This window comes from Nematolebias whitei, chromosome 8 (assembly GCF_014905685.2).
Source record: "Nematolebias whitei isolate Nwh7 chromosome 8, NemWhi1, whole genome shotgun sequence".
Lineage (NCBI taxonomy): Eukaryota > Metazoa > Chordata > Actinopteri > Cyprinodontiformes > Rivulidae > Nematolebias > Nematolebias whitei.
This window is the reverse complement of record NC_056505.1, coordinates 45572626-45597646: the sequence shown is the minus strand read 5'-3', so window position 1 is coordinate 45597646 and position 25021 is coordinate 45572626. Positions and strand designations below refer to the sequence as shown.

General features: G+C 42.5%; 1 protein-coding gene across 1 annotated transcript in view; it reads left to right on the top strand.

Moving 5' to 3' along the window:
* Nucleotides 1-25021, top strand: part of LOC119413705 (tenascin) — a 159992-nt gene that overhangs the window by 109488 nt on the left and 25483 nt on the right. Inside the window, exons 14-22 of the mRNA XM_037680760.1 lie at nucleotides 3133-3276; nucleotides 5408-5527; nucleotides 7119-7262; nucleotides 8760-8890; nucleotides 8976-9108; nucleotides 13468-13619; nucleotides 14573-14669; nucleotides 21283-21444; nucleotides 23352-23515. Coding sequence (XP_037536688.1) covers nucleotides 3133-3276; nucleotides 5408-5527; nucleotides 7119-7262; nucleotides 8760-8890; nucleotides 8976-9108; nucleotides 13468-13619; nucleotides 14573-14669; nucleotides 21283-21444; nucleotides 23352-23515 — 1247 coding nt within the window. The remainder of the gene's footprint in view (nucleotides 1-3132; nucleotides 3277-5407; nucleotides 5528-7118; nucleotides 7263-8759; nucleotides 8891-8975; nucleotides 9109-13467; nucleotides 13620-14572; nucleotides 14670-21282; nucleotides 21445-23351; nucleotides 23516-25021) is intronic.

Below are 25021 nucleotides of genomic sequence, written 5' to 3'. Positions count from 1 at the left end.
GTCTCACCACTGTCTTGTAAACTTTTCCTTTGACCTTTACTGACCTAATTTTGTCATAAATCACTCCTGAAACTTTTCTCCATCCACTCCATCCTGCCTGGACTCTCTTCTTCATCTCTTTACCACACTCCCCATGTTCCTGGACAGTGGACCCCAAGTCCTTGAAGTCCTGCACCTTTTTGACCTCTGCTCCTTGTAGCCTCACTGTTCCACCTCCTCCCTCTCATTCACACACATGTACTCTGTCTTACTACAGCTGACTTTCATTTTTCTTAATTTAAGTGCAGTTTAAATGAACTTTCAGGTTTGTTTTGGCAAGTGTTTTATGTCTGATGCTCTTCCTGATACAACCTTCACCATTTACCCGGGCTTGGGACCCGCACAAGAGACACTGGATTGTGCTCCCTAGTGGCTGGTTTGTGATAAGCATGATCTCATGAGACAAATTTGGAAAACTGGTAATAATAAAGCCTTTTTGTGTTTCTTATGGTTAGTTGGCTGTGGCAGCCATCTGGAATTAGACTGACTTTGAAAGTTAATGAGTGGCAAAAATATAGCCAATGATAATTTTCTGAAAGTTTCATTAGAATCCATCCAGTGGTTAATGAGATATTGTGCTAACAGACAGTCAGTGTTTACTCCAATATTTTAAAAACAAATCTTATGCAATATGTTAGTGCTCAACTTATATTCTGAGGATGATGCTCAGTTACTACTACACACATTTTAGCTCCTATTTAAAATTTGCTGAAACATAGTTGAGTAACACTACAGACAAAAACATTAAGTCCCTTTGCCTTTGGAGGTTGGTGATAAAACACTTGACAGGTAGAATGTACCAACCGGTAAACTGAAAAAATACAAAGAAACACTGAAAATACTAACTTCACATTTAACTTTAACTATGACTTTATTCCAAAACACATAATTTTATAGATCAGTTCTGGAGCTTTTTATTGGCTGTCGGTCCAGGTTGGATGTTTTAACTCATCCAGCTGCTTCACTGCCCCCTCCAGTGATAGGTTAAGACTGCCCTCTGCTGATCACTTAAGGCATGTCGTCCAAAGATGAATTAAGATTAATAAATAATAATAAACACTAACTATAACAAGTTTAATATAATTTGTTTCTGAATCTCTTATAGATCAAACAAAATTTATTTAAAAAAAATTATGTGGATGAAGTGTTACACTGCAGTAACAGAAAACAATGAGCATTTAGTCCAAAGTGGGGTGGCATGGTGGCACAGTTGGTAGAGCTGTTGCCTCTCAGAAGGTTGCCAGTTCAAATCCCAGCAGATGATCTTTCTGCATGTTCTCTCCGTGCATGCATGGGTTTTCTTCAGGTACTCCGGTTTCTTCCCACGCACCAAAAATATGCATGACGGATGAAAATTAGCTGTTGTGCTAACTCTGGCATATTTACATTGATGCTTACTGCTGACATGTTGATTAATATGCATTGTCCTAATTTAAATAAATAAATAAATGAAATGAAATGTTAGGCTGATTGGTAACTCTCCCTAGGTGTGAGTGAGAGAATGAATGGTTACCATACCATACCATTTTATTTATAGAGCACTTAAAACAGCGACAAGGCCAACCAAAGTGCTGTACAGACAGAACAACAGGTAACACACAAAGCAATATATAAAATTAGGTAAATCAGAATATAGACATAAAAACGATGCAGATAATAAATATGACGACTAACCATTGTGGAGCGTACAGGTTCAAAACACAGATCATCTGGTGTTGAAAGCAACTGAATAGTAGTGGGTTTTTAAACGGGATTTGAAAACCGAGAGGGAGAGGGCCTGTCTGACAAGCAGCGGTAACTCATTCCAAAGTCTTGGTCCTGCTACAGAGAAGGCCCTGTCACCTCTGCGCTTAAGACGAGTTCCTGGAACTGTGAGGAACAACTGGTCCGCTGACCTCAGGGAATGTGGTAGAACATACGGCTGTAGCAAATCAGAGAGATGAGGGTGGGGGGGGGGGGGGGGAACTGTTCAGCCATTTGTAGACATGCAGGGGTATGTTGAAATGGATTCGATGGTGAACTGGTAACCAGTGCAGTGAGGCCAAAACTGGAGTAATGTGCTCTCTTTTGCCTGTACTTGTTAAAAATCGGGCTGCTGCATTCTGGACCAGTTGTAGTCGTGCAATGGAGGTCTGACTGATACCAAACAGGAGTGAATTGCAGTAATCGAGCCTAGATGTAATGAATGCGTGTTTTACTGTCTCCAGGATATTTTTGGACAATATGGGCTTCAGTTTAGACAGCTGCCTCAGTTGGAAAAAGCATGATTTAACAATCATGTTTACATGATTGTTAAGTTTCAGGGAAGGGTCCATTATCACTCCCAGGTTAGTGACGCTTTGTTTTTCTGACAGGGTTAGAGCGGAGAGGTCGATGCAGTGGTTTGTGATCATGTCCTCGGAAGGGAACAACATGACTTCAGACTTCTTTTCATTGAAACTTAAAAAAGTTAAAGCCATCCAGTCCCTGATGTCAGCCAGGCAGTCGAGCAGAGGTTGAATAGAGCATGTACCATTGTGTCTTAGGGGGAAGTAAATTTGACAGTCATCAGCGTATTAGTGAAAGGGAATGTTGTGTTTCCGGAAAATAGCACCAAGTGGCAGCAGGTATAAAGAGAATAGGAGGGGACCCAGGATGGACCCCTGCGGAACCCCCCATTTAAGCTCAGTCACTGCAGAACTAAAATCCTTGAAGGAGACACAAAAGGATCTGTCAATGGTTGTCTCGTTTGTCTCTGTGTGTCCCTGTGATGGACTGCAAGAGTCCCCGCCTCTTGCACAATGATAGCTGGGCATGGGCACCATTGACCCTCGCCTCCCAAACAAAAGGAAGACGCGGGTAAAGATAGTGGATGGATGGTCCAAAGTGCTTTTGAACCTGTGTTTCCTCATTTCAGTCATGGCTCTTCTCATCAACATTTCCAGACTACTCCTAAATATAAAGCATTTGTATTTCCACAAACTAAATTACATAAATTACATACTTCATTGCAATCATTTGAGATGAACGAGCAATGAAGGAACACGCTAAATTTAAAATGTAAACATTAGGGTCTAATATCAGCAGAATGACATAAGTTGTTTTCACTTCCAGGCAATGCTAACACGCTGACTGTGGACGGCTCTGACTCTCAGACCGTGTTGCCCCACCTGACACCTGGAGTCACGTATGAGGTCACTATTGTCGCTGTCAAAAGTCAAAGAGAAAGTGAGCCTGGATCTGACAGCATCACCACAGGTATCTTACACAACATGCACAGGAACAGATATTTGTGTTTTTGTTTTCTGTTTTTTTTTATTGAAATCAAACATTGAGAGTGTACTATGTAAATGTATATTTATCACTTTGGAGCTATATGAATATAAATTAGTCTCAAACTAATCAAGCATACAAGATTCAAAAATTCATTAACTGCTTTTCAAATGCACACATTTCAATTTGCACAAGTAGGAATATGTTGCACATACAAATTGCCAAATGCCTGTGCACAAATAACCTACTGTGCACAGATCAGCCTGTGAATACGACTTCTGAGACATTCTTACACTCCAGATCCAGTCTTTACAGGTTTACTGGGTTATTAGGAAAAGACACATTTTTAATCTGACCAGTAGTTGTAGACCATAACCCCTATATTACAACACATACGTCTTACATTACAATACAACTTTATTTATAGAGCATTTTAAATACAACACCACTGGCCAAAGTTTTGTTCAATGATAACACATAAAAGCATAACAAATATTTAATATCAACTGAAACCATAAAAGTAATGAACTGTGAAAATCCTAAAACAGCAAACTGTAAAAACAATAAAATAAAAATAATTAATTAATTAAAAACAGTAAAAGCAACATTTCAATCTGAGTTAAAAGTCAAAGAGAAAAAATGTGTTTTCAGAGAAGATTTAAAAACAGGAAGTGATGTCAGAGGCAGCTTGTTCCACAGTTTAGGGGCAGCGACTGCTCGGTCACCTCTCAGCCTCCTGTTAGACTTTGGGACGACCAACAGCAGCTGATCTGCTGACCTGAGAGAGCATGAGAGAACGTACAGCTGGAGCAAGTCAGCCAGATACTGTGAGACCATGAAGACATTTGAAAACAAGTAAAAGAACCTTAAAATTAATCCGGAAACCAACTGGGAGCCAGTGTAGTGATTCTAAAACGGGGTGATCTGCCCTGTTTCTGGTACCAGTTAAAAGACGAGCAGCAGCATTCTGAACCAGCAGAAGTTGAGTCAGTAATGACTGGCTCAGACCCACATAAAGAATTACAGTAGTCCAGACGAGTTGTGATGAACACATGGATTAAAATCTTAAAATGTTGTGACAGGAATGTTTTGACCTTGGCCAGTTGTCTCAGGTGATAAAAGCTGGACTTGACCACAGATTTAATCCAGTTTAAAATCATTGTCCAGCCTCACATCAGGTTAGTTGCTGTCTCAGTCAGATGTTTTTGTGAAATGACCCAGATCAGCATGGACTTTGGAACCATCACTGGACTTGAACAACAGGACCTCTGTCCTTTTGTCAATAAAATGTAAAAAGTTCTGTGACATCCATGCGCTGACTTCTGCTATACATTCCAGGAGTTGGTTCATGGAGTACTGTTTGTCTTGTTTTAATGGAACATAAATTTGGCTGTCATCAGCATAAAAATGAAAAGTAACACTGTTTCCAGAAAATATATCCCATTACTGGATTCAAAAATGTTAGTATACAGTGACCACATCTGGTCCAAAAACAACCAAAAGAAACATTAACCTGAAGACCAACTCACCAAAACAACGTCCAATAATTTATTCTGATTAATAAAAGAAAACTAATTTATTCTGAGAAGTATTGGAATGAACAACTCATTAAGCCTTTAGCTGAAAGAAAAAAAGTCTGAATCTTTACATTATTCTGAAGACAATATTGTTATTATTTTACCATAAGCTGTCCATTCCACTGCCTGTGTTGAGTAACGTCAGTTCAGTAGGAGGTCCTGCAGCTTGGTTCTGAACAGACTGCTTTCAGACTACCAAAAATATGTGTATAAAAGGGGTACAGACCTCTATGAAGGTGTTGTGAGCCTAAATAATTTCAGTGCATATTGAGGTAATCCACACCTGTATTTGGTGCTATCTGTAACTGGATTAAAATAAAACATTTTGAATTCCAGGTCTGAACAAGCTTTATTATTGCACTCTGGATGCCACTCCCTACACTGTGCTCATTCTAGACATGAAGCTCCTTGTACATAAAATCATTTACATATTTATCATTGTGCATGTGGATCTAACCACTGTACATTCAAATCGAACCATATATTCTCTGTGATTTTTTTATTATCAGTGAGCTTATAGTGTCTTGTGTGTGTTCCAGCTCTGGATAAGCCTCGTGGTCTGACTGCAGTCAACATCACAGACACTGAGGCCCTGTTGTTGTGGCAGCCTGCCATTGCTACAGTAGATGGTTATGTCATCACATACAGTGCTGACTCTGGTATCTACATGCACACGCACACACACACACACACACACACACACCTTTGTACAAACAGTATACATAGGTAAACTAACACATCCAAGGAAACACATCCAACAATAAATAATTAAAATCAGAAAACAGTTTGTTTTTTATGTATTTATATTATACTTACTGGTATGTGCGTGGTACCATTGGCGTCAGAAGTATTTCTAATGTGGGGAGGACAAACTGGTTGGGGGGTCTGGGGGTCGTCCCCCAGAAATTTTTGAATAAAGTTCAACCATTTCCTGCGTTCTGGTGTACTTTAACAGGTTGTTAAACATCTCCATAAGTAAACACCTGATTCAATAACTATTTTAGAGAGCATGGCACAAGAAGTAGCCTTACCAACAGCACGCTCCGCTTTTGTCACGCATACTAACACCCCCCACACACACACACACACAACAGCCAGCACTAACGAAGCGCTAAGGTAGCGATGCACAACACAGATGTGCTAGGTAAGATGCTACAAACGTAGCGCTCCACTTCTCTCACACATCCTAACCCCCCACCCCGGTCAACAGTTGCCGGCTCTAATGTAGCGCTAAGCTAGTGCGCAACACAGAGGTGTCTCCCCCTCCTACCCACCATGAGCGTCCGCCAAGGCAAGTAGGACAAACACTGCATGTGATGGTGAGATGTTTTAGGTAACCAGGAAAATCCTGAGTGGACTTAAAGTGGTTTGAGTATTCTCCTATTAATCAAGTGGATTGGATTTATTCATGGAGAAACAGAAACAGTGCTGGGTGAACTAATATTCCTTGGTAAATGTATGTGTGTGTGTGTGTGGGGGGGGGGGGGGGCCCAAATGAATATTTTTTAAATATGGGGGGGACACGTCCCCCTCACATATAATTGTTGCTATGCCTATGCCTGATACATACCCTGTATTTAATTCAATTCAATACAGTTCATTTTATTTATATAGCACCAAGTCACAACAGAAGTTGTTTCAGGGCACTGAACAAAAACATTCATATAGATACAAAAGCCAATTAGTAAAGTTCTCTATTTAAGGAAAGAAGCCAGCAGACTCGTTGAGTCTTTGTTGCAGTCTCCCATGTTTTCTCCCTATTTACACAGTACTGACCTTGTTTGTACCTGGCACTTGCCTGTTAAGAACCAATGACATAATGACAGCAAGACACAATTTGCCAGGTATATGATGTCATAGACATGTTCACTGATCCAACCAGATTCTTGCTGGGTACATGCCCGATACTTGCCAGGTACGTACCTGGAACTTATCAAGTACTTACCATGTACGTGCAAACATGGTATATACTCAGTAATTTTCTTGATCATTTCTGGAACCAACCAGGTGCTTACTGGGTGCCTGATTCATGTGGGTACTTTGTATCCTATTTGGCATGTATTTGATAAGTACCAGATATGCAAGTACAGTACTAGATACATAACAAGTTCTTACCCAGTAAGTACTTGTATTCTATTTTTGGTTGTTGGTTGATGAGGACCCAAATGTGCAGTCAGTAAGCTGGTGTAAATGGGAAAAAAATCAAATGTATCCGGTGACAAAATTGAACAAGTCTTGTGTGTGTTGCAGTGGCTCCGGTGATGGAGCGTGTATCTGGAAATGTGGTGGAGTTTGAGATGAACTCCCTGACGCCAGCGACACACTACACTGTGAAGGTCTACGCTGTGAGAGACTTGGCCAAGAGCGCAGCCACTACAGCAGAGTTTACCACAGGTTTGATGGGTTTCACACATGTAGGACTTAGTTTTATGAAGTCATAGGCAATTTAGAAACACAATTGGATGCAAAAGTATTCACCCTCTAGTATTTTTACAATTCGTTGCTTTACAATCTGGAATAAGTAATACTGTAAGTGATGGACCCACACGAAATACTTCAGATGAACTAAGATAAAAGTGGGAATAAACTGACTGCTGATGCAACACCACTGGTTTAATGAGCACCATGTAAGGGTCCTGGAACAAACAGCACCCATCCAAATTAAAGGAGCCTAGCTCATGGAGATGGATCTCAAACTGCAGCTGGAGCTCAAGTTCAAGTTAAGTTTATTGTCATTCGCATCACATTTGGTATATGAGGTGGAATGAAATTATGTACACAGCTCCCAGTTACACCCAAAAATGGCAAAAACATAAAGTCTAAAAAGAAACAGTATATAATTCAATTCAAAAATACTTTATTAATCCTAAAGGGAAATTATTTGTTGTTGTAACTCATTATCCTCATTTCATTAAGAGATGTTATAGATACTGATGGCTGTAGGCAGGAAGGATCTCTTGTAAAGGTCCATCCCACAGTAGATCCTAAGAAAATGGCTGCAGATGCCGTCTGATCCGTCCACCCAGACTCAGCTGGCCTCTCGGTTCCCCCGGGCTGTAGAACTGCCCGAATGCTGGGCAGAACTCCTCCCAGAGCGATGGCCACTCCTCCCAGCAGTCTGCTGATCTCCTCGTTGCTGCGGACAGCCAGCTGTAGGTGCTGAGAGACGATCCTGTCCTTCCGCTCTCATGAGCTGTGTTTCCTGCTAGTTCCAGGAAAATGTGGTCAGGCACTCGAGCTCAGCTGGCAGGTAGATGAGAATGCATCCACAGAACATCCTTTCAACTCATTTGAGATTTGGGGCTGTAGTTGAGATATTATTTGAACTTTTTAGATGTTAATCAGCTGCTGTTGGTTGTAGAAAATTGCCTTGTTGCCATGGTTACGCAACATAAGAAATGTCCAAAACTAAAAAAGTTTCAGTAAAAATCCTTCCAGCTGCACAGCATCTGATACCAGAGGAAACAATCATTCAAAAAAAAAAGTGATTTACATCCAGAAAAAGAGAAATTGAAGTTTCCAAAAGCAAAACCTCAGAATGAAAGTAACAGAGCTGCTCCAACATGCAGCCACCTGGAGCGGCGCAATTCTAGAACTGTGGATATAAGGATCTAAGATGTACACTAACTGCTGCCAAAGGTGACGCTACAAAATATTGACTTTCAGGAGGTGACTAATTACTGATATGCACCCATAAAATGCTTAGCTTCATTAATTTTAATCAAGTGGAGTCATTTAAGTCATTTACAGTTGTAAATTCCAGATTGTAAGGTAAGACCAAATAAACACCACTTTTTCTATTTGCTGCAGGTTTTCAAACTTTAGGCTTCAGTTAATTTAAAGGCTTAAAAAAAAAACATCCATTAAAACAAAACCTCTCTGTATGTTTAGATGTGGATGCTCCTCAGGACCTTGCAGCCAGCAACATCCAGACAGAGAACACTATGCTCACCTGGAAGCCCCCCCGTGCTGACATCACTGGCTACATCCTCAGCTTTGAGTCTGCCGGTGGAACCATTCGGGTCAGTGTGCTGCAGAACTTCACTGATGAGCTCAGGTTGTACTCTAAATACCAACAGAATGAGACTAACACCTCTCTTCTTTCAGGAGGTGGTCTTGAGTCCCACCGCCGTGTCATACAACATGGCTCAGCTGACCGCCTCCACCGAGTACACGGTCAGGCTGCAGGCCCTCGCTGGGCCCAAGAGAAGCCGAGTCATCAGCACCGTCTTCACCACCAGTGAGTAGATTTACACCAACAGGTAGCAGCTAACGTCTGCCATCGGCAGTGAATGCTTTGTTAATCATGTTAAAACATTTTATAACGTGGTCTGATGTTACATTTATTAATGGTGAAATCTAAAATAAATGAAGGCCAGTTAAACTTTGAAGGACTGCATCTTCCTTGTATGCCAGAGTTTTAAATTAGAACCTTTTTATATTGAGTTTTAAGATGCCATGCTCAGTATGTGTCGTGAATGACTCTCAGCTACAGCCACATCAATAGCTCAATAACTGTACATTTGACGATATAGCCATGTTTATGTTGATTAGCTGTGGCGACCATCTTTAATTGGGTTGAAACCAAAATGTAATCAGCCTCAGATGTCTATTCAATTATTTTTCATTGCCTTGCGAAAGTATTCGCCCCCTTGAACTTTTCAACCTTTTGCCACATTTCAGGCTTCAAACATAAAGATATAAAATTTTAATTTTTTGTGAAGAATCAACAACAAGTGGGACACAATCGTGAAGTGGAATGAAATTTATTGGATGTGTCAAACTTTTTAAACAAATAAAAAACTGTAAAGTGGGGCGTGCAATATTATTGGGCCCCCTTGCGTTAATACTTTGTAGCTCCTCCTCTTGCTGCAGTTCCAGCTGCAAGTCTCTTGGGGTATGTCTCTGTCAGTTTTGAACATGGAGACACTGAAGTTCTGCCCATTCTTCCTGCAAAACAGCTCGAGCTCAGTGAGGTTGGATGGAGAGCGTTTGTGAACAGCAGTCTTCAGCTCTTTCCACAGATTCTTGATTGGATTCAGGTCTGGACTTTGACTTGGCCATTCCAACACCTGGATACATTTATTTGTGAACCATTCCATTGTAGATGTGGCTTTATGTTTTGGACCATTGTCTTGTTGGAAGATAAATCTCTGTCCCAGTCTCAGGTCTCTTGCAGACTCAAACAGGTTTTCTTCCAGAATGGTCCTGTATTTGGCCCCATCCATCTTCCCATCAATTCTGATCATCTTCCCTGTCCCTGTTGATGAAAAGCAGGCCCAAACCATGATGCTGCCACCACCATGTTTGACAGTGGGGATGTTGTGTTCAGGGTGATGAGCTGTGTTGCTTTTACTCCAAACATATCATTTTGCATTGTGGCCAAACAGTTGGGTTTTGGTTTCATGTGACCAGAGCACCTTCTTCCACATGTTTGGTGTCTCCCAGGTGCTTGTGTCAAACTTTAAACAACACTTTTTATGGATATCTTTGAGAAATGTCTTTCTTCTTGCCACTCTTCCATAAAAGCCAGATTTGTGCAGTGTACGACTGATTGTTGTCCTATGGACAGACTCTCCCACCTCAGCTGTAGATCTCTGCAGTTCATCCAGAGTGATCATGGGCCTCTTGGCTGCATCTCTGATCAGTCTTCTCCTTGTTCCAGATGAAAGTTTAGAGGGACGGCCGGGTCTTGGTAGATTTGCAGTGGTCTCATACTCCTTCCATTTCAATATGATTGCTTGCACAGTGCTCCTTGGGATGTTTAAAGCTTGGGAAATCTTTTTGTATCCAAATCCGGCTTTAAACTTCTGCACAACAGTATCTCGGACCTGCCTGGTTTGTTCCTTGGTCTTCATGATGCTCTCTGTGCTTTGAACAGAACCCTGAGACTATCACAGAGCAGGTGCATTTATATGGAGACTTGATTACACACAGGTGGATTCTATTGATCATCATCAGTCATTTGGGACAACATTGGATCATTCATAGATCCTCACTGAACTTCTGGAGTGAGTTTGCTGCACTGAAAGTAAAGGGGCCCAATAATATTGCACGCCCCACTTTTCAGTTTTTTATTTGTTCAAAAAGTTTGACACATCCAATAAATTTCATTCCACTTCATGATTGTGTCCCACTTGTTGTTGATTCTTCACAAAAAATTAAAATTTTATATCTTTATGTTTGAAGCCTGAAATGTGGCAAAAGGTTGAAAAGTTCAAGGGGGCCGAATACTTTCACAAGGCACTGTATATACAGTACATATACACATATGTACATATAAATATATTATTATTATTATTATTATTATTATCTATTGAACGGTGTGTAGTAGAGTCCTGTATGAATGGGTGAATGAGGGCACAGATTTTGTTGTAAAGGGCTTTGAGTGTCTTGATTAGCTATATAGCGCCTTTCTATCTTATTTCAAGATACTCAAAGCTCTTTACAACAATCTGTGCCTCATTTACCCGTTCATACAGCTCTATACTAGATCTCTACAAAGCTAACTGAACAAATCATTCTAAAGAGACTAATCAGTGATTTAGATCACATTAATACACTGATGGGACACACATCTGAGGCAATGAGGGGTTCAGTGTCTTGCCCAGAGGCACTTCAGCATGTGACTGCTGGTGGATTTGAACCCCCAACTCTCACATTGGAGGACGACTGCTCTAACCACTCAGCCACAGCCGCCCATGCACACATTTAACCATTTGCCTTTGGAGGTGGCAACGAAGAGTAAAATTTTAAACCCTCCTTCTTAAAAATGACAAGTAAAAATATATTTATATTCACTTCGACATTTTAACAAATAATTTTAAAATTAAGACGTAAAATGACACATGCTAAAACCTAGAGATGTATCTTGAAATTCTTGTTTTGGGGGCCGATACCAATTTTTGATATATGTACAGTACTGATATTTTGATGCATGCTCAATAATCCTGGTAGAAACATCTAAAAATGTGAAGTCAGATCCTCTGAACATCCAAAAAAATAAACAAATAAAAAAATGTAGAAACGTTTCATCTTTCATCTGAAAGACTTCTTCAGTCTGAGGAGTTGTGTTCAGCTCAGTCTTATAAATAGCACCTTCTCATAGTGGATCAACCAGTTTGCTGCTGACAGCCAAAACTAGCACTGATGTAAAAAACAAAAACACGAGAAAACTAAAACCCAACAGGAAAAAAAAGTTTTGTTTTTTCTTTTTCTTCTTTCGGCTGCTCTCTTCTTCAGGGGTCACAGCAGCGAACTATCTCACATGAAGACTTGGTGATTGTTTTTACACTAGATGTCCTTCCTGACACAACCACATACCACTGAGCTACCACAGCCCTCTGTGTGGAGCAGAGAGCTGCTCTTTAGGGCGCCCAGGGGAGCAGATGGTTGGGGTTAAGGGCCTTGCTCAAGGGCCCAGGGTGGGGCAAATGATGGTGGAGGCAGGTGTGGGTATTTCACCTTTTCTGCACACATTTTAATGTTGGTCTGGAGAGTTGAACTAGCGACCTTCCAATCACAGGCCCACCTTCTCTAGCCTCTGCTCCACCATCCATCCATTATCTTTTACCCACTTCTTCCTTTTCGGGTCACAGGGGTCACTGGTGTCCAGCATTCACTGTGCGAGAGGCGGGGGACACCCTGGACAGGTCTCCAGTCCATCACAGGGACACATAGAGACAAACGTGACAAACAATCGTTCACTCTCTCACTCACACCTAGGGACAATTTAGAGTTACCAATCAGCCTAACATGCATGTTTTTGGTCTGTGGAAGAAAACCGGAGTACCCGGAGAAAACCCATGCATGCACGGAGTGAACATGCAAACTCCACTCAGAAAGGTCCCAGGACTGGGATTTGAACCCGAGTAACCTGCTCACTGAGGGGTAGCAGCTCTACCAGTTGCGCCACCCTGCCCTACTGCTCCACCACTCCCCATAAAAAAAAAAATAATTTATTAAAACAAAACAGGGTGAAACAAAGGGCTGACGAGGCAGCACAGAAACTTATGAATGAAAACTCAAAATACTTAAAACATGAAAAGCTCGAAGGAGAGCAGAAATATTTAAAACTTTCTTTAAATCAGTGTGAAAGTGTTCTGTCAGTCTTTCAGCAGTTATTTGTCCCCTGTCCTGGAGCACAGAGACGACTGGGAAATATCCTCTTTGTCCATCTGTCCATGTTGTGAGCATGATAACTTACAAGTTGGGTTGCTACATTACAATCCAAGATGGCTGCTGTCATATATGTATATACTGTATGTATATATATGTAAACCTTGTTATCTATAACTAGGATAAAAAGCAACGTGCAGATTTCCATTCCAGTGTGTGTCTGCATCTAGGCATAAGAAAAGTCAATGTCCAAATTTGGGTTGCCATGTAAAATACAAGATGTCCACCACCATATATAAACGTGTAAACTGACTACCCCTATTATTTGAGGAATTGTTTTTCGCCTCATGGCAGTGAAATCCACCAGTAAGACTGTCTCCTGTTAGCTAAAAGAAAACAGCATGAAGTCAAAAATTATTTCATTGTACGTTTTCTTATTGCTTTGCATTGTGTGTGTGTGTGTGTGTGTGTGTGTGTTTAGCTGGTGTGCTTTACAGACACCCCCGGGACTGCTCCCAAACCCTGCTGAATGGTGACACCTCCCCAGGCCTGTACACCATCTACATTGGGGGGGATGAGAGCCAGCCCCTGCAGGTGTACTGCGACATGAGCACCGATGGAGGTGGATGGATTGTAAGTGTTTCACAGTAAATATGAGCAGAAAATACAGTGAGCAACATTCCAGCACCACCTCTTTGTCTGTCTCATTTCTCTCCTAGCAGTCAGATTTTCTTATTATTCTTTAAAGTGTTTTTAATCAACACCAAAGTTCACGGTCAGTAATCCAGGTAATAATCCAACAATGTTCAGTCAGGTCATCTGGACGGTTTCTCTTTTTGCTGAGACATTTCATCCTTCATTCAAAGGACTTCTTCAATCTGAGGAGACACCAACAAACTGATTCCCAAAAGCAGCACACTCCATAGTGGAAAAAACAGTTTACTGGTGCTAAGATGGCCTCCAGGGTCCACTCTCTCCCCCGTCAACTCCTCTGAGACAGTTATAGCAAAGTGGTTCAAAACATCGGGCCCCGGCCTCAGAAAAAGAAAGGAAGGGGTGGGAGTGTCTGTCTTATACCTGAGTGAGCCACACAAGTGGCATGGATTGTTTATTTAAAATAATCAATGGAAAAATGGGAAACATCCCAGTGCTTCCGATGTCCAGTCTGCCCCCGGGACTGGCTCATTAACCGTTGCATCACTCAGTCTGCTCTCTTTCGCTGTGCTCTTTTAGAACGTGGAGAGAGTTTATTTTTATTTTTAAGAACATTGCAAGAGTGTTGGAAGGGTTTCTAAACCCTTAAAATATATATCATTGCTAAAATAAATATAATCTTGTTACTTTGTGGATTTTCACGTATCGCGGAGGTGTCTGGAATGTAATCCCCTACAATAAGTGAAGGACTACTATATATATAGGCTGGGCTCTTCCCGTGTAAAACAGAAACAAATGCTTTGAGATTGAATAAAAGAAAGTGTTTCTTTTTATTGAAGGACAATCATAAGACAGAAAAATATTTGTCTGCTAAGTTTTTTTTTTCTGCTGATTCTTCTGCAGCTACTTTTTAATTTATTTGTTTCTTTCAGGTTTTTCTCCGACGTCAAAGTGGTCACCTGGAGTTCTTCCGCAACTGGAAGAATTACACAGCTGGTTTTGGAGACATGAATGATGAATTCTGGCTTGGTAATATCTTGCAAAACACAATACAGTCATCTACAATTCATAAACTATATGACTGTATTGAAAATATGTAAACATTTTTAATAAATAGACATAGAGTCATGGGAAAATAAAAGTGCAGCCTCTTTGAATTGGAGGGTTTATTTTCACGGCAGAAAACTGTGGAATGTCACCTCACTGGTGGGGAAGGAGCCTGAGCTGGTGTGTGAGGATGAGAGGTTCCGGCTAGAAATAGTCGGACTCACCTCTACACATGGCTCTGGCTCTGGAACCAGTTTCCTTGAGAGGGGCTGGATACTCTTCCACTCTGGTGTTGCCCCTGGTGAGAGGCGCCGAGCAGGAGTGGGCATACTTATTGCCCTCCAACTTGGTACCTGTGTGTTGGGGTTCACCCCGGTGAATGAGAGGGTGGCCTCCCTCCGCCTACGTGTGGGGGGACGGGTTCTGACTGTCGTCTATGCTTATGCACCAAACGGCAGTTCAGATTATCCACCCTTTCTGGAGTCCTTGGAGGGGGTACTAGAAAGTGCACCTCCTGGGGTCTCCCTTGTTCTGCTGGGGGACTTCATTGCTCATGTGGGCAATGACAGTGAGACCTGGAGGGGTGTGGTTGGGAGGAACGGCCCCCCTGATCTGAATCAGAGTGGTGTTCTGTTGTTGGACTTCTGTGCTCGTCATGGATTGTCAATAACAAACACCTTGTTCAGGCATAAGGGTGTCCATATGTGCTTTTGGCACCAGGGCACCCTAGGCTGCAGTTCGATGATCGACTTTGTCATTGTCTCATCTGATCTGCAGCCACATGTCTTGGACACTCGGGTGAAGAGAGGGGCGGAGCTGTCCACTGATCACTACCTGGTGGTGAGTTGGCTCTGATGGTGGGGGAGGATGCTAGTCAGACCTGGCAGACCCAAACGTATTGTGAGGGTTTGCTGGGAACGTCTGGCAGAGTCTCCTGTGAGATGGAGTTTTAACTCCCACCTCCGGGAGAACTTCGAACATGTTCCGAGGGAGGTGGGGGACATTGAGTCCGAGTGGACCATGTTTCGTGCCTCTATTGTCGAGGCGGCTTACCGGAGCTGCGGCCGCAAGGTTGTCGGTACCTGTCACAGCGGCAACCCTCGAACCTGATGGTGGACACCATTGGTGAGGGATGCTGTCAGGCTGAAGAAGGAGTTCTATCGGGCCTTTTTGGCCTGTGGGACCCCAAAAGCAGCTGATGGGTACCAGCAGTCCAAGCGACATGCAGCTCGGGTGGTCGCTGAGGCAAAAACTCAGGCATGGGAGGAGTTCGGAGAGGCCATGGAGAATGACTTCCGCACGGCTTCGAGGCGATTCTGGTCCACCATCCGGCGTCTCAGGGGGGGAAAGCGGTATGCCACCAACACTGTTTATAGTGGGAGTGGTGTGCTGCTGACCTCAACTCGGGATGTTGTGGGTCGGTGGGTGGAATACTTTGAAGACCTCCTCAATCCCACCGGCACGTCTTCCAGTGAGGAAGCGGAGCCTGGGGACTCTGAGTCGGGCCCTCCAATCTCTGGTGCTGAGGTCACAGAGGTGGTTAAAAAGCTCCTTGGTGGCAGGGCCCCAGGGGGGGATGAGATTTGCCTGGAGTTCCTTAAGGCTCTGGATGTTGTAGGGTTGTGTTGGCTTACGCGACTCTGCAATATTGCATGGACATCGGGGGAAGTTCCCCTGGATTGGCAGACCGGGGTGGTGGTCCCCCTATTCAGAAAGGGGGACCGTAGAGTGTGTTCCAACTACAGGCAAATCACGCTCTTAAGCCTCCCTGGTAAGGTCTACTCGGAGGTTCTGGAGAGGAAGGTCCGTCGGATAGTCGAACCTCGGATTCTGGAGGAGCAGTGCGGTTTTCATCCTGGCCGTGGAACACTGGACCAGTTCTACACTCTCAGCAGGGTCCTGGAGGGTGCGTGGGAGTTTGCCCAACCGGTCTACATGTGCTTTGTGGACTTGGAGAAGGCATTCGGCAGCGTCCCTGGGGGAACCCTGTGGGGGTTACTCTGGGAGTATGGGGTACCGGACTCTTTGATACGGGCTGCTAGGTCCCTGTATGACCGGTGTCAGAGCCTGGTCCGCATCGCCGGCAGTAAGTCGGGCTTGTTCCCGGTGAGGGTTGGATTCCGCCAAGGTTGCCCTTTGTCACCGATTCTGTTCATAACTTTTATGGACAGAATTTCTAGGCGCAGCCAAGGTGTTGAGGGGATCTGTTTTGGTGGCCTTAGGATTGTGTCTCTGCTTTTTGCAGATGATATGGTCTTATTGGCTTCATCAGATCATGATCTACAGCTTTCGCTGGAGCGGTTCGCAGCCGAATGCGACGCAGCCGGAATGAAGATCAGTTCCTCCAAATCCGAGGCCATGGTCTTGAGCCAGAAAAGGGTAGAGTGCCCTCTCCGGGTCAGGGAGGAGGTCCTACCCCAAGTGGAGGAGTTCAAGTATCTTGGGGTCTTGTTCACGAATGAGGGAAAAATGGAGCGTGAGATCGATAGGTGGATAGGTGCAGCGTCAGCAGTGAAGCAGCTCAATTTACCGATCGATCTACGTTCCTACCCTCATCTATGGTCACGAGCTTTGGGTTGTGACCAAAAGAATGAGATCTCGAATACAAGCGGACAAAAATTTTTTTTCTCCGCAGGGTGTCTGGGCTCTCCCTTAGAGATAGGGTGAGAAGCTCGATCATCTGGGAGGGACTCAGAGTAGAGCCGCTGCTTCTCCACATTGAGAGGAGCCAGTTGAGGTGGCTTGGGCATCTCTTTAGGATGCCTTCTGGACGCCTCCCTGGTGAGGTGTTCCAGACACGTCCCACCGGAAGGAGGCCCAGAGGAAGACCCAGGACACGCTGGAGGGACTATGTTTCTCGGCTGGCCTGGGAACGCCTCGGGATTCCCCCGGAAGAGCTGGCCCAAGTGGCTGGGGAGAGGGAAGTCTGGGCCTCCCTACTGAGGCTGCAACCCCGCGACCCCGGATAACCGGAAGAAAATGGATGGATGGCAGAAAACTGACCTGGTTTTACCAGATTCTAAAAATATTCAAATCTAATGTCCCTGACACACACTACAGGTTCTACATCTCCTTTTTTATTCAGAACAAAGCTGAAATATTAGTTGTATGGTATAATTGCAGCAGAAGTGCCTCTCAGCGAACAGGTCCTTGGTTCAAACCCCGGTCCAGGGGCCTTTCTGGGTGGCGTTTGCAAGTTCTCTCCGTGCATGCGTGGGTTTTCTCCGGGTGCTCCGGTTTCCTCCCACAGACCAAAAACATCCATGTTAGACTGATTGGTAACTCTAAATTGTCCCTAGGTGTGAGTGAGAGAGTGAATGGTTGTTTGTCTCGTTTGTCTCTATGTGGCCCTGTGATGGACTTGCGACCTGTCCAGGGTGTACCCCGCCCCTCGCACAGTGATTGCTAGACATGGGCAACGGCGACCCCCGTGACCCAAAATGGAATAAACGGGTAAAGATAATGGATGGATGGATTGCAGCAGAAGTGCAGTCTATGATCCAGCAGCTTGTAAAACCACATTTGCAACAAAACATTTATTCAAGGTTTATTTTCTCCGTTACTTTACCTTTTTTGGCCCACTTTGCTTCACATTGCTTCAGCTTGAGGCCAGACATTTGTTTCAAATTTGCTGTTGTGTCTGGGGAGTGGTGGCGCAGAGGTTAGAGAAGATGGGTCTGTGATAGGAAAGTCGCAGGGTCAACTCCTGGTACCATCAACATCAAAATGCAGGTGGAAAAAGTGAAACACCCACACCTGCCTCCACCCTCATTTGCCCCACTCTGGACCCCTGAGCCTTAGCCATTAACCCCCACCATCTGCTCCCAAAAAACAGGTCTCTTTTGAAAATGAGTTCTCATGACTCAATGAGACTACCTGTATAAATAAAGAGTAAATGAAAAAAAAAAGGGCGTTTGGGATCATTGTTCTGTTTCATCATGACCCAGTTTGGTCCAACCTTCAGTTAGACTGATGATCTCACGTTTGACTCCAAAATCCTTTGGTCTCCAGAGGAGATCATAGTTCACTCGCAGACTACAAAACAAGCCCACACCCTCAGCCATCCACCACCATGCTGACAGTTGGTTTGAGGTGTTTGTGCTCATATGCTGTGTTTGGTTTTCTCCAAATATGACCCTAAGCATTTTGAGTAACTACTTTGGATTCATCTGTCCAAAGGACATGGTTCCAGAAGTCCTGTGCTTTATTCAGATGAAACTTTACAAACCTCTCGTGCTGTCATGTTCTTTTTAGAGGCAAAAGTTTTTCTCCTACAGCCCTTGCAAAAAACGTACTTCTTCAGTTTGTTTCTACAAACCTGCCAACGTTTGCTGATGGCAGTGAAGGACACGTGCACGTATTCACAAGTACCAGAGATATACAGCAATCCCAGGGGAATGTCTGGCGGCATGTCCCCATCTTATTTACTTTTATTTATTTACTCAAATCTATGTATTTTACAGCAACTTGAAGTGCATTTATTAAATTTCTACAATTAAAAAAAATCTGATTTATCAAAAGGTTGAGTGCTGAACACTAAGTGGCCAGTAAGATGAACTTCATCTGACACATACAGGGCGGCTGTGGTTGAGTTGTTAGAGCAGTCGTCCTCCAATGCAAGAGTTGGGGGTTCGAATCCACCAGCAGTCACATGCTGAAGCGTCCCTGGGCAAGACACTGAACCCCTCGTTGCCTCTGATGTGTGTCCCATCAGTGTATGAATGTAATAAAGCTCTGATTAGTCTCTTTAGAATGATTTGTTCAGTTGGCTTTGTAGAGATCTATTGCTGTGTGGATGGGTAAATGAGGCACAGATTGCAGTGTAATGTGCTTTGAGTATCTTGAAATAAGATAGAAAGGTGCTATATAAGTACAGTCCATTTACCATTTACAATGAAAAGGTCTTGACTGCATCATCCATCCATCCATTATCTTTACCCACTTCTTCCTTTTCGGGTCACAGGGGTCACAGGGATCACTGGTGCCGATGTCCAGCAATCACTGTGACAGGCAGGGGACACCTGGACAGGTCTCCAGTCCATCACAGGGACACCTGGACAGGTCTCCAGTCCATCACAGGGACACCTGGATAGGTCTCCAGTCCATCACAGGGACGCCTGGACAGGTCTCCAGTCCATCACAGGGACACCTGGATAGGTCTCCAGTCCATCACAGGGACACCTGGACAGGTCCCCAGTCCATCACAGGGACACCTGGACAGGTCTCCAGTTCATCACAGGGCCCTGTGCCCTACGACTGCATCATACTGTACTTTTATCACAAAATGTCCTTTTTATTCACCCCCATGTATTAATAAAACAGGCTACCCTGAGAAACCTACCAGATACAGAACACAGAACAAGAACACACAAATAGAAAAATCAAGCAGCCCTACAAAACCCTCTACTGTGCCTTCAGTCAGTAATGGTAAATAGACAGTTCTTATATAGCACCTTTCTAGTTTATCCAAGCTCTTTACAACACAGTCTGTGCCTCATTTACCCATTCATACAGCACTCTGCTAGATCTATACAAAGACTAATCAGTGCTTTATCACATTCATACACTGATGGGACACACATCAGAGGCAATGAGGGGTTCATTGTCTTGCCCAGGGACACTTCAGCATGTGACTGCTGGTGGAATTAAACCCCCAACTCTTGCACTGTAGGACGACTGCTCTAACCACTCAGCCACAGCCGCCCCAGTAATGATGACCACAGCAACTAAAGACTAGATTACTCACTTTTCCTGAAACTTTCAGACATTAAATAACCCCCCACCTGCAAAACCAGGAGCAAACTGAAATGGTAAATGGATGGTAAAAGGAATGTACTTATATAGCGCCTTTCTATCTTATTTCAAGATATTCAAAGCACTTTACAATACAATCTGTTTCCTCATTTACCCATTCATGCAGCACTCTACTAGATCTCTACAAAGCTAATTGAACAAATCATTCTAAAGAGACTAATCAGAGCTTTATCACATTCAAACACCGATGGGACACACATCGGAGGCTATGAGGGGTTCAGTGTCTTGCCCAGGGACACTTCGGCATGTGACTGCTGGTGGATTTGAACCCCCAACTCTCGCATTGGAGGACGACTGCTCTAACCGCTCAGCCACAGCCGCCCCTCATATAACTCATGTCTTTATAAAAGCGCTCACACCAATGATGATCAATCAATCAATGCATCTGATCAGCAGCTCCTGACTGAAACGGAACCTATGATATGTACTATGGAAGCATGTGGCTGTATTTTGTGTTCTTTGTACACACATGAAGAAGTGGTCATGAGATCAGTTTTGTTATGCCCTGATACATAAACCTTTGAATTGAAAAATGCTGCATTTTTTTATTATCCCATGACTACATTAAAACAGTCATTCTCAGCTGGTAGAATTTTTTTTATAATTACATATGCGTTGTTAGTTATGTAGAAGATCATTTCTGTATAAGTTCATATTTCTTTATACTAATTAAAGTATTTTGTGGGTGAAATATGACATTTAAACATAGAAACCTTTTTATAAGTTAACAGGATCTGCTCAGTTGTATGATGGACACTAAGGTATCTCCTTCTTCACTCAGGTCTGTCCAACTTGCACAAGATCACAGCTGGAGGACAGTATGAGCTGCGAGTTGACCTCAGGGATAAGGGAGAGACTGCATACGCTCAATACGACAAGTTCTCTGTCTCCGAACCTCGAAGCCGCTACAAAGTTCATGTAGGAGGATACAGCGGGACAGCAGGTAGAGCTCTTGTCTGACCAAGACAAACAGCTGACACAATATTTACAAATGTAGGTTGCAGAAACCTAGTTACAGAATTTATTTTAAAATTGCTTTTAATCTGGACCATTTTCAGATGAAAATCCTTGTTTGATGCTCTGTTTGCATCAGCAGGTTGGTGCATGTAGAGGGGCGTGATTAGTGAGCAGCTATGGTACTTTAAAATGAGTTTGCTCCTGCAAAACACTGTGACATTTTAATACAGTATGTATAAATGAAATTCCACTTTATCGAGACACATATAGGTAAATAAGGTGTATTTTTTCATTCAACATTAATTTATTCAGGTTAATCTCATTGTGCCTCAGGGACTCATTTACAATGAGTGATGACAACAGTGGACAGAAAATGGTATTAAAAAACAAAACAAAAATAGCTAGAATAAAGTGAGGTAAAATACTAAAAACAGGAACATGTCTGCATTGGTTTTTGCCATGAACTTAGCAGATGTTTGAATCAACTAAAGGTCGAGGGCTTCAGATCTTTTTTCAAGATATTCCAGGAAACAGGAGCGGAGTAGGAGAAGGCTCTTTTGCCAAGTTCAGTCCGCACTGAGGGAACACTGCAAGTAATAATGTCCTGAGAGCGCACGCTGTAGCTGCACTCACGCAGTGACATGTAGGAGGAGATGTATGAAGGCAGCAGACCAAGAAGTGATTTAAAGATGAAAATGTACCAGTGAGAGAGTCTGTGTGAAGTTAATGATGTCCAGTTAACCAGTGAATACGGGGTGCAGTGGTGGGTACTGTAGTTACAGACAGTTATGAATCTTAATGCACCATGATAGACAGCATCCAGCATCTGCAGGGTGCTTGTGGGGGTGTTCATGTAAATAATGTCACTCTAGTCAATGAAGGGAAGGAAAGTCGCAGTTACAAGGCATTTCCTAGCATTTAGAGTTAGTCAGGATCTGTTTCTGAAAAAGAAACCCAGTTTAACTTTCAGTTTCTTTATCAAGATTTCCACTTGGAGCTTAAAAGAGAGATGCGAGTCGACCAAGATACCCAAATATTTATAGGAATCGACAAACTCAATAGGGACACCATTTGAGGACAAAATCAGAGGAAGAACTGCTGGGACTGACTTCCTGTTTGAAAAAAGCATCGCTTAGGTTTTGTCTGCATTTTGGACATGTTTGAGACGGAGCAAGTCTGACTGGATGATGTCAAAGGTGAATTGCAAAAACTGGAAAACCTTAGCATATTAAATTTAATCATTTTAGCTCTGTCTTGTAAAGGTTCTCGTTATGTTTATGTTTTATATTTTAGGTCACCAGATCCTACAGAAATACCATTTGAACATCACATGTAAAATGTACATGGGAAACGTTAAAATAAAAGCCTAGCAATCCTTGAAGGATTGCACATTGCTCATATTTGTAGACTAAGATTATCTTGTGCTAAGCAATGACAGAATTTTTCTCAAATTATGCAACACCATGAGGTACACTGCTACGACAAGATTCTTGACTGCCACATATTTTAGCTCAATATCTATAACACTAACTTAGCTACAGCTATTTTTGGGTTGACTATTGTTGATTAGCTGTGGTGGCCATTTTGAATTGGATTTATTTTAGCTGGTAATTATAGTAAACGTAAATATGATTATTTCCTGAAAATGTCATTGAAATCCATGGCATAGTTTATGAGATATTTTGCTAACGGACAGAGGTGAATCCAAATAGTTAATGGCAGTGTTTTGAACAAAGGTGTTGTTCAATCTATTAGCACTTACAACTTGTGTTGGGGGGGGGTCAGTCTCAGCTGGTGACCAGTTCCTGAAAAAGAGTGTGGGACAAAAAGGATGCTTATGGGGGACAATACATTTACTGATGTCATTTGTCTCTTTGATGTTGTACTTTGTAGGTGACTCTATGACCTACCACCATGGGCGTCCATTCTCCACATTTGACCATGACAACGACATTGCCGTCACCAACTGTGCTCTGTCCTACAAGGGAGCCTTCTGGTATAAAAACTGCCACCGGGTCAACCTGATGGGACGATACGGAGATAACAGTCATAGCAAGGTACAGGATGGTTTAGTCCAACACACTATCATTGTGATGATTATCAAATTGGAATATTTCTGTGGCCATTTAGGGCGGCTGTGGCTGAGTGGTTAGACCAGTCGTCCTCCATTGCAAGAGTTGGGGGTTTGACTCCACCAGCAGTCACATGCTGAAGTGTCTCTGGGCAAGACACTGAACCCCTCGTTGCCTCCGATGTGTGTCCCATCGGTGTATGAATGTGATAAAGCACTGATTAGTCTCTTTAGAATGATTTGTTCAATTAGCTTTGTAGAGATCTAGTAGAGTGCTGTATGAATGGGTAAATGAGGCACAGATTGTTGTAAAGAGCTTTGAGTATCTTGATCAGATAGAAAGGCGCTATATAAGGACAGTCCATTTATGGACAGCCAGTGGTGGAGTGGCTTCATTGAAAACAAGCTTGAAGACATGACTACTTTACTTGATGGCATTCCTCTTTCTGTAAATTCCAGTCCTTTGGAACATGAACCATAATGCCCAAACTAAAGTGAGAACAGTCATGTTCCTACAGTAGCTATGTTTACATGGACATAAGTAATCGGATTAAACGGCCATTCGGAATAAAAATGCGTCCTGTAAACACCCAATTCTGATTATTTTTTGTTTATTCAGCTCGATCCGAAAGAATTTGTAATCAGAATGAGATGGGTGGTTTATGCCGATTTATAATTCGAAAGGTGTGCATGTAAACACTTAATCTGTTCATTTTTTTTATGATTGTGAAAAACTGACCTGACTGCGCATGTGCGACCTGTCATTTCCACCTGGCTAATGCTAATAATATTTAGGGAAGCACGATCCACTTTTTTTTTTTTACTTCCGATCCCAATGCCTAAATCTGGATATCAGCCAATACTGATACTATTTCAATATCATCATCATTATTGATTTTATATGAGGCTGTAATAATCTCCTCTCTACAGGCAAGTACAATTTGTACAAATATATGCATGCATGTCCAAAAAGCAACTTGAAGTAAGTTTTATTAATGTTGGATACGTTTCAAAGTTAGAATTAAATCCTGTTAACACAAAACACGTTTTTATTCCTAGCTTTAAAGTCAGAGTCAGTCAGTCAGAGAGTTTTATTGTCATACACACTAGGGATGTAAATCACTAGCTTTACCACGATATGATATTATATTGATTTGTTTGTATGACGACATGATTTTTTTCAATATCACAAAGTCTGTCACAATTTCGATTCTATTTGATTCACAAGTCTGTGATCAATATATTGAGATAGCAAATGCCCACCTCTTTTACATATAAATAAATGTACAAAAACAATTCAAATATGATTTAACTATTTTATTTCTGTTATTACAGGCACCAGGCATTTAAATAAAAAAACATTTTTTCTTAATTAATGAAAATGTAAAAATAAATTACCTGTTCAGTATAGTCTCACATTTCTCATGTTTTTTTTAATTTTTTAATTTTTTTAAATATATATTTATTGGGTTTTCAAAATACAGTATACATA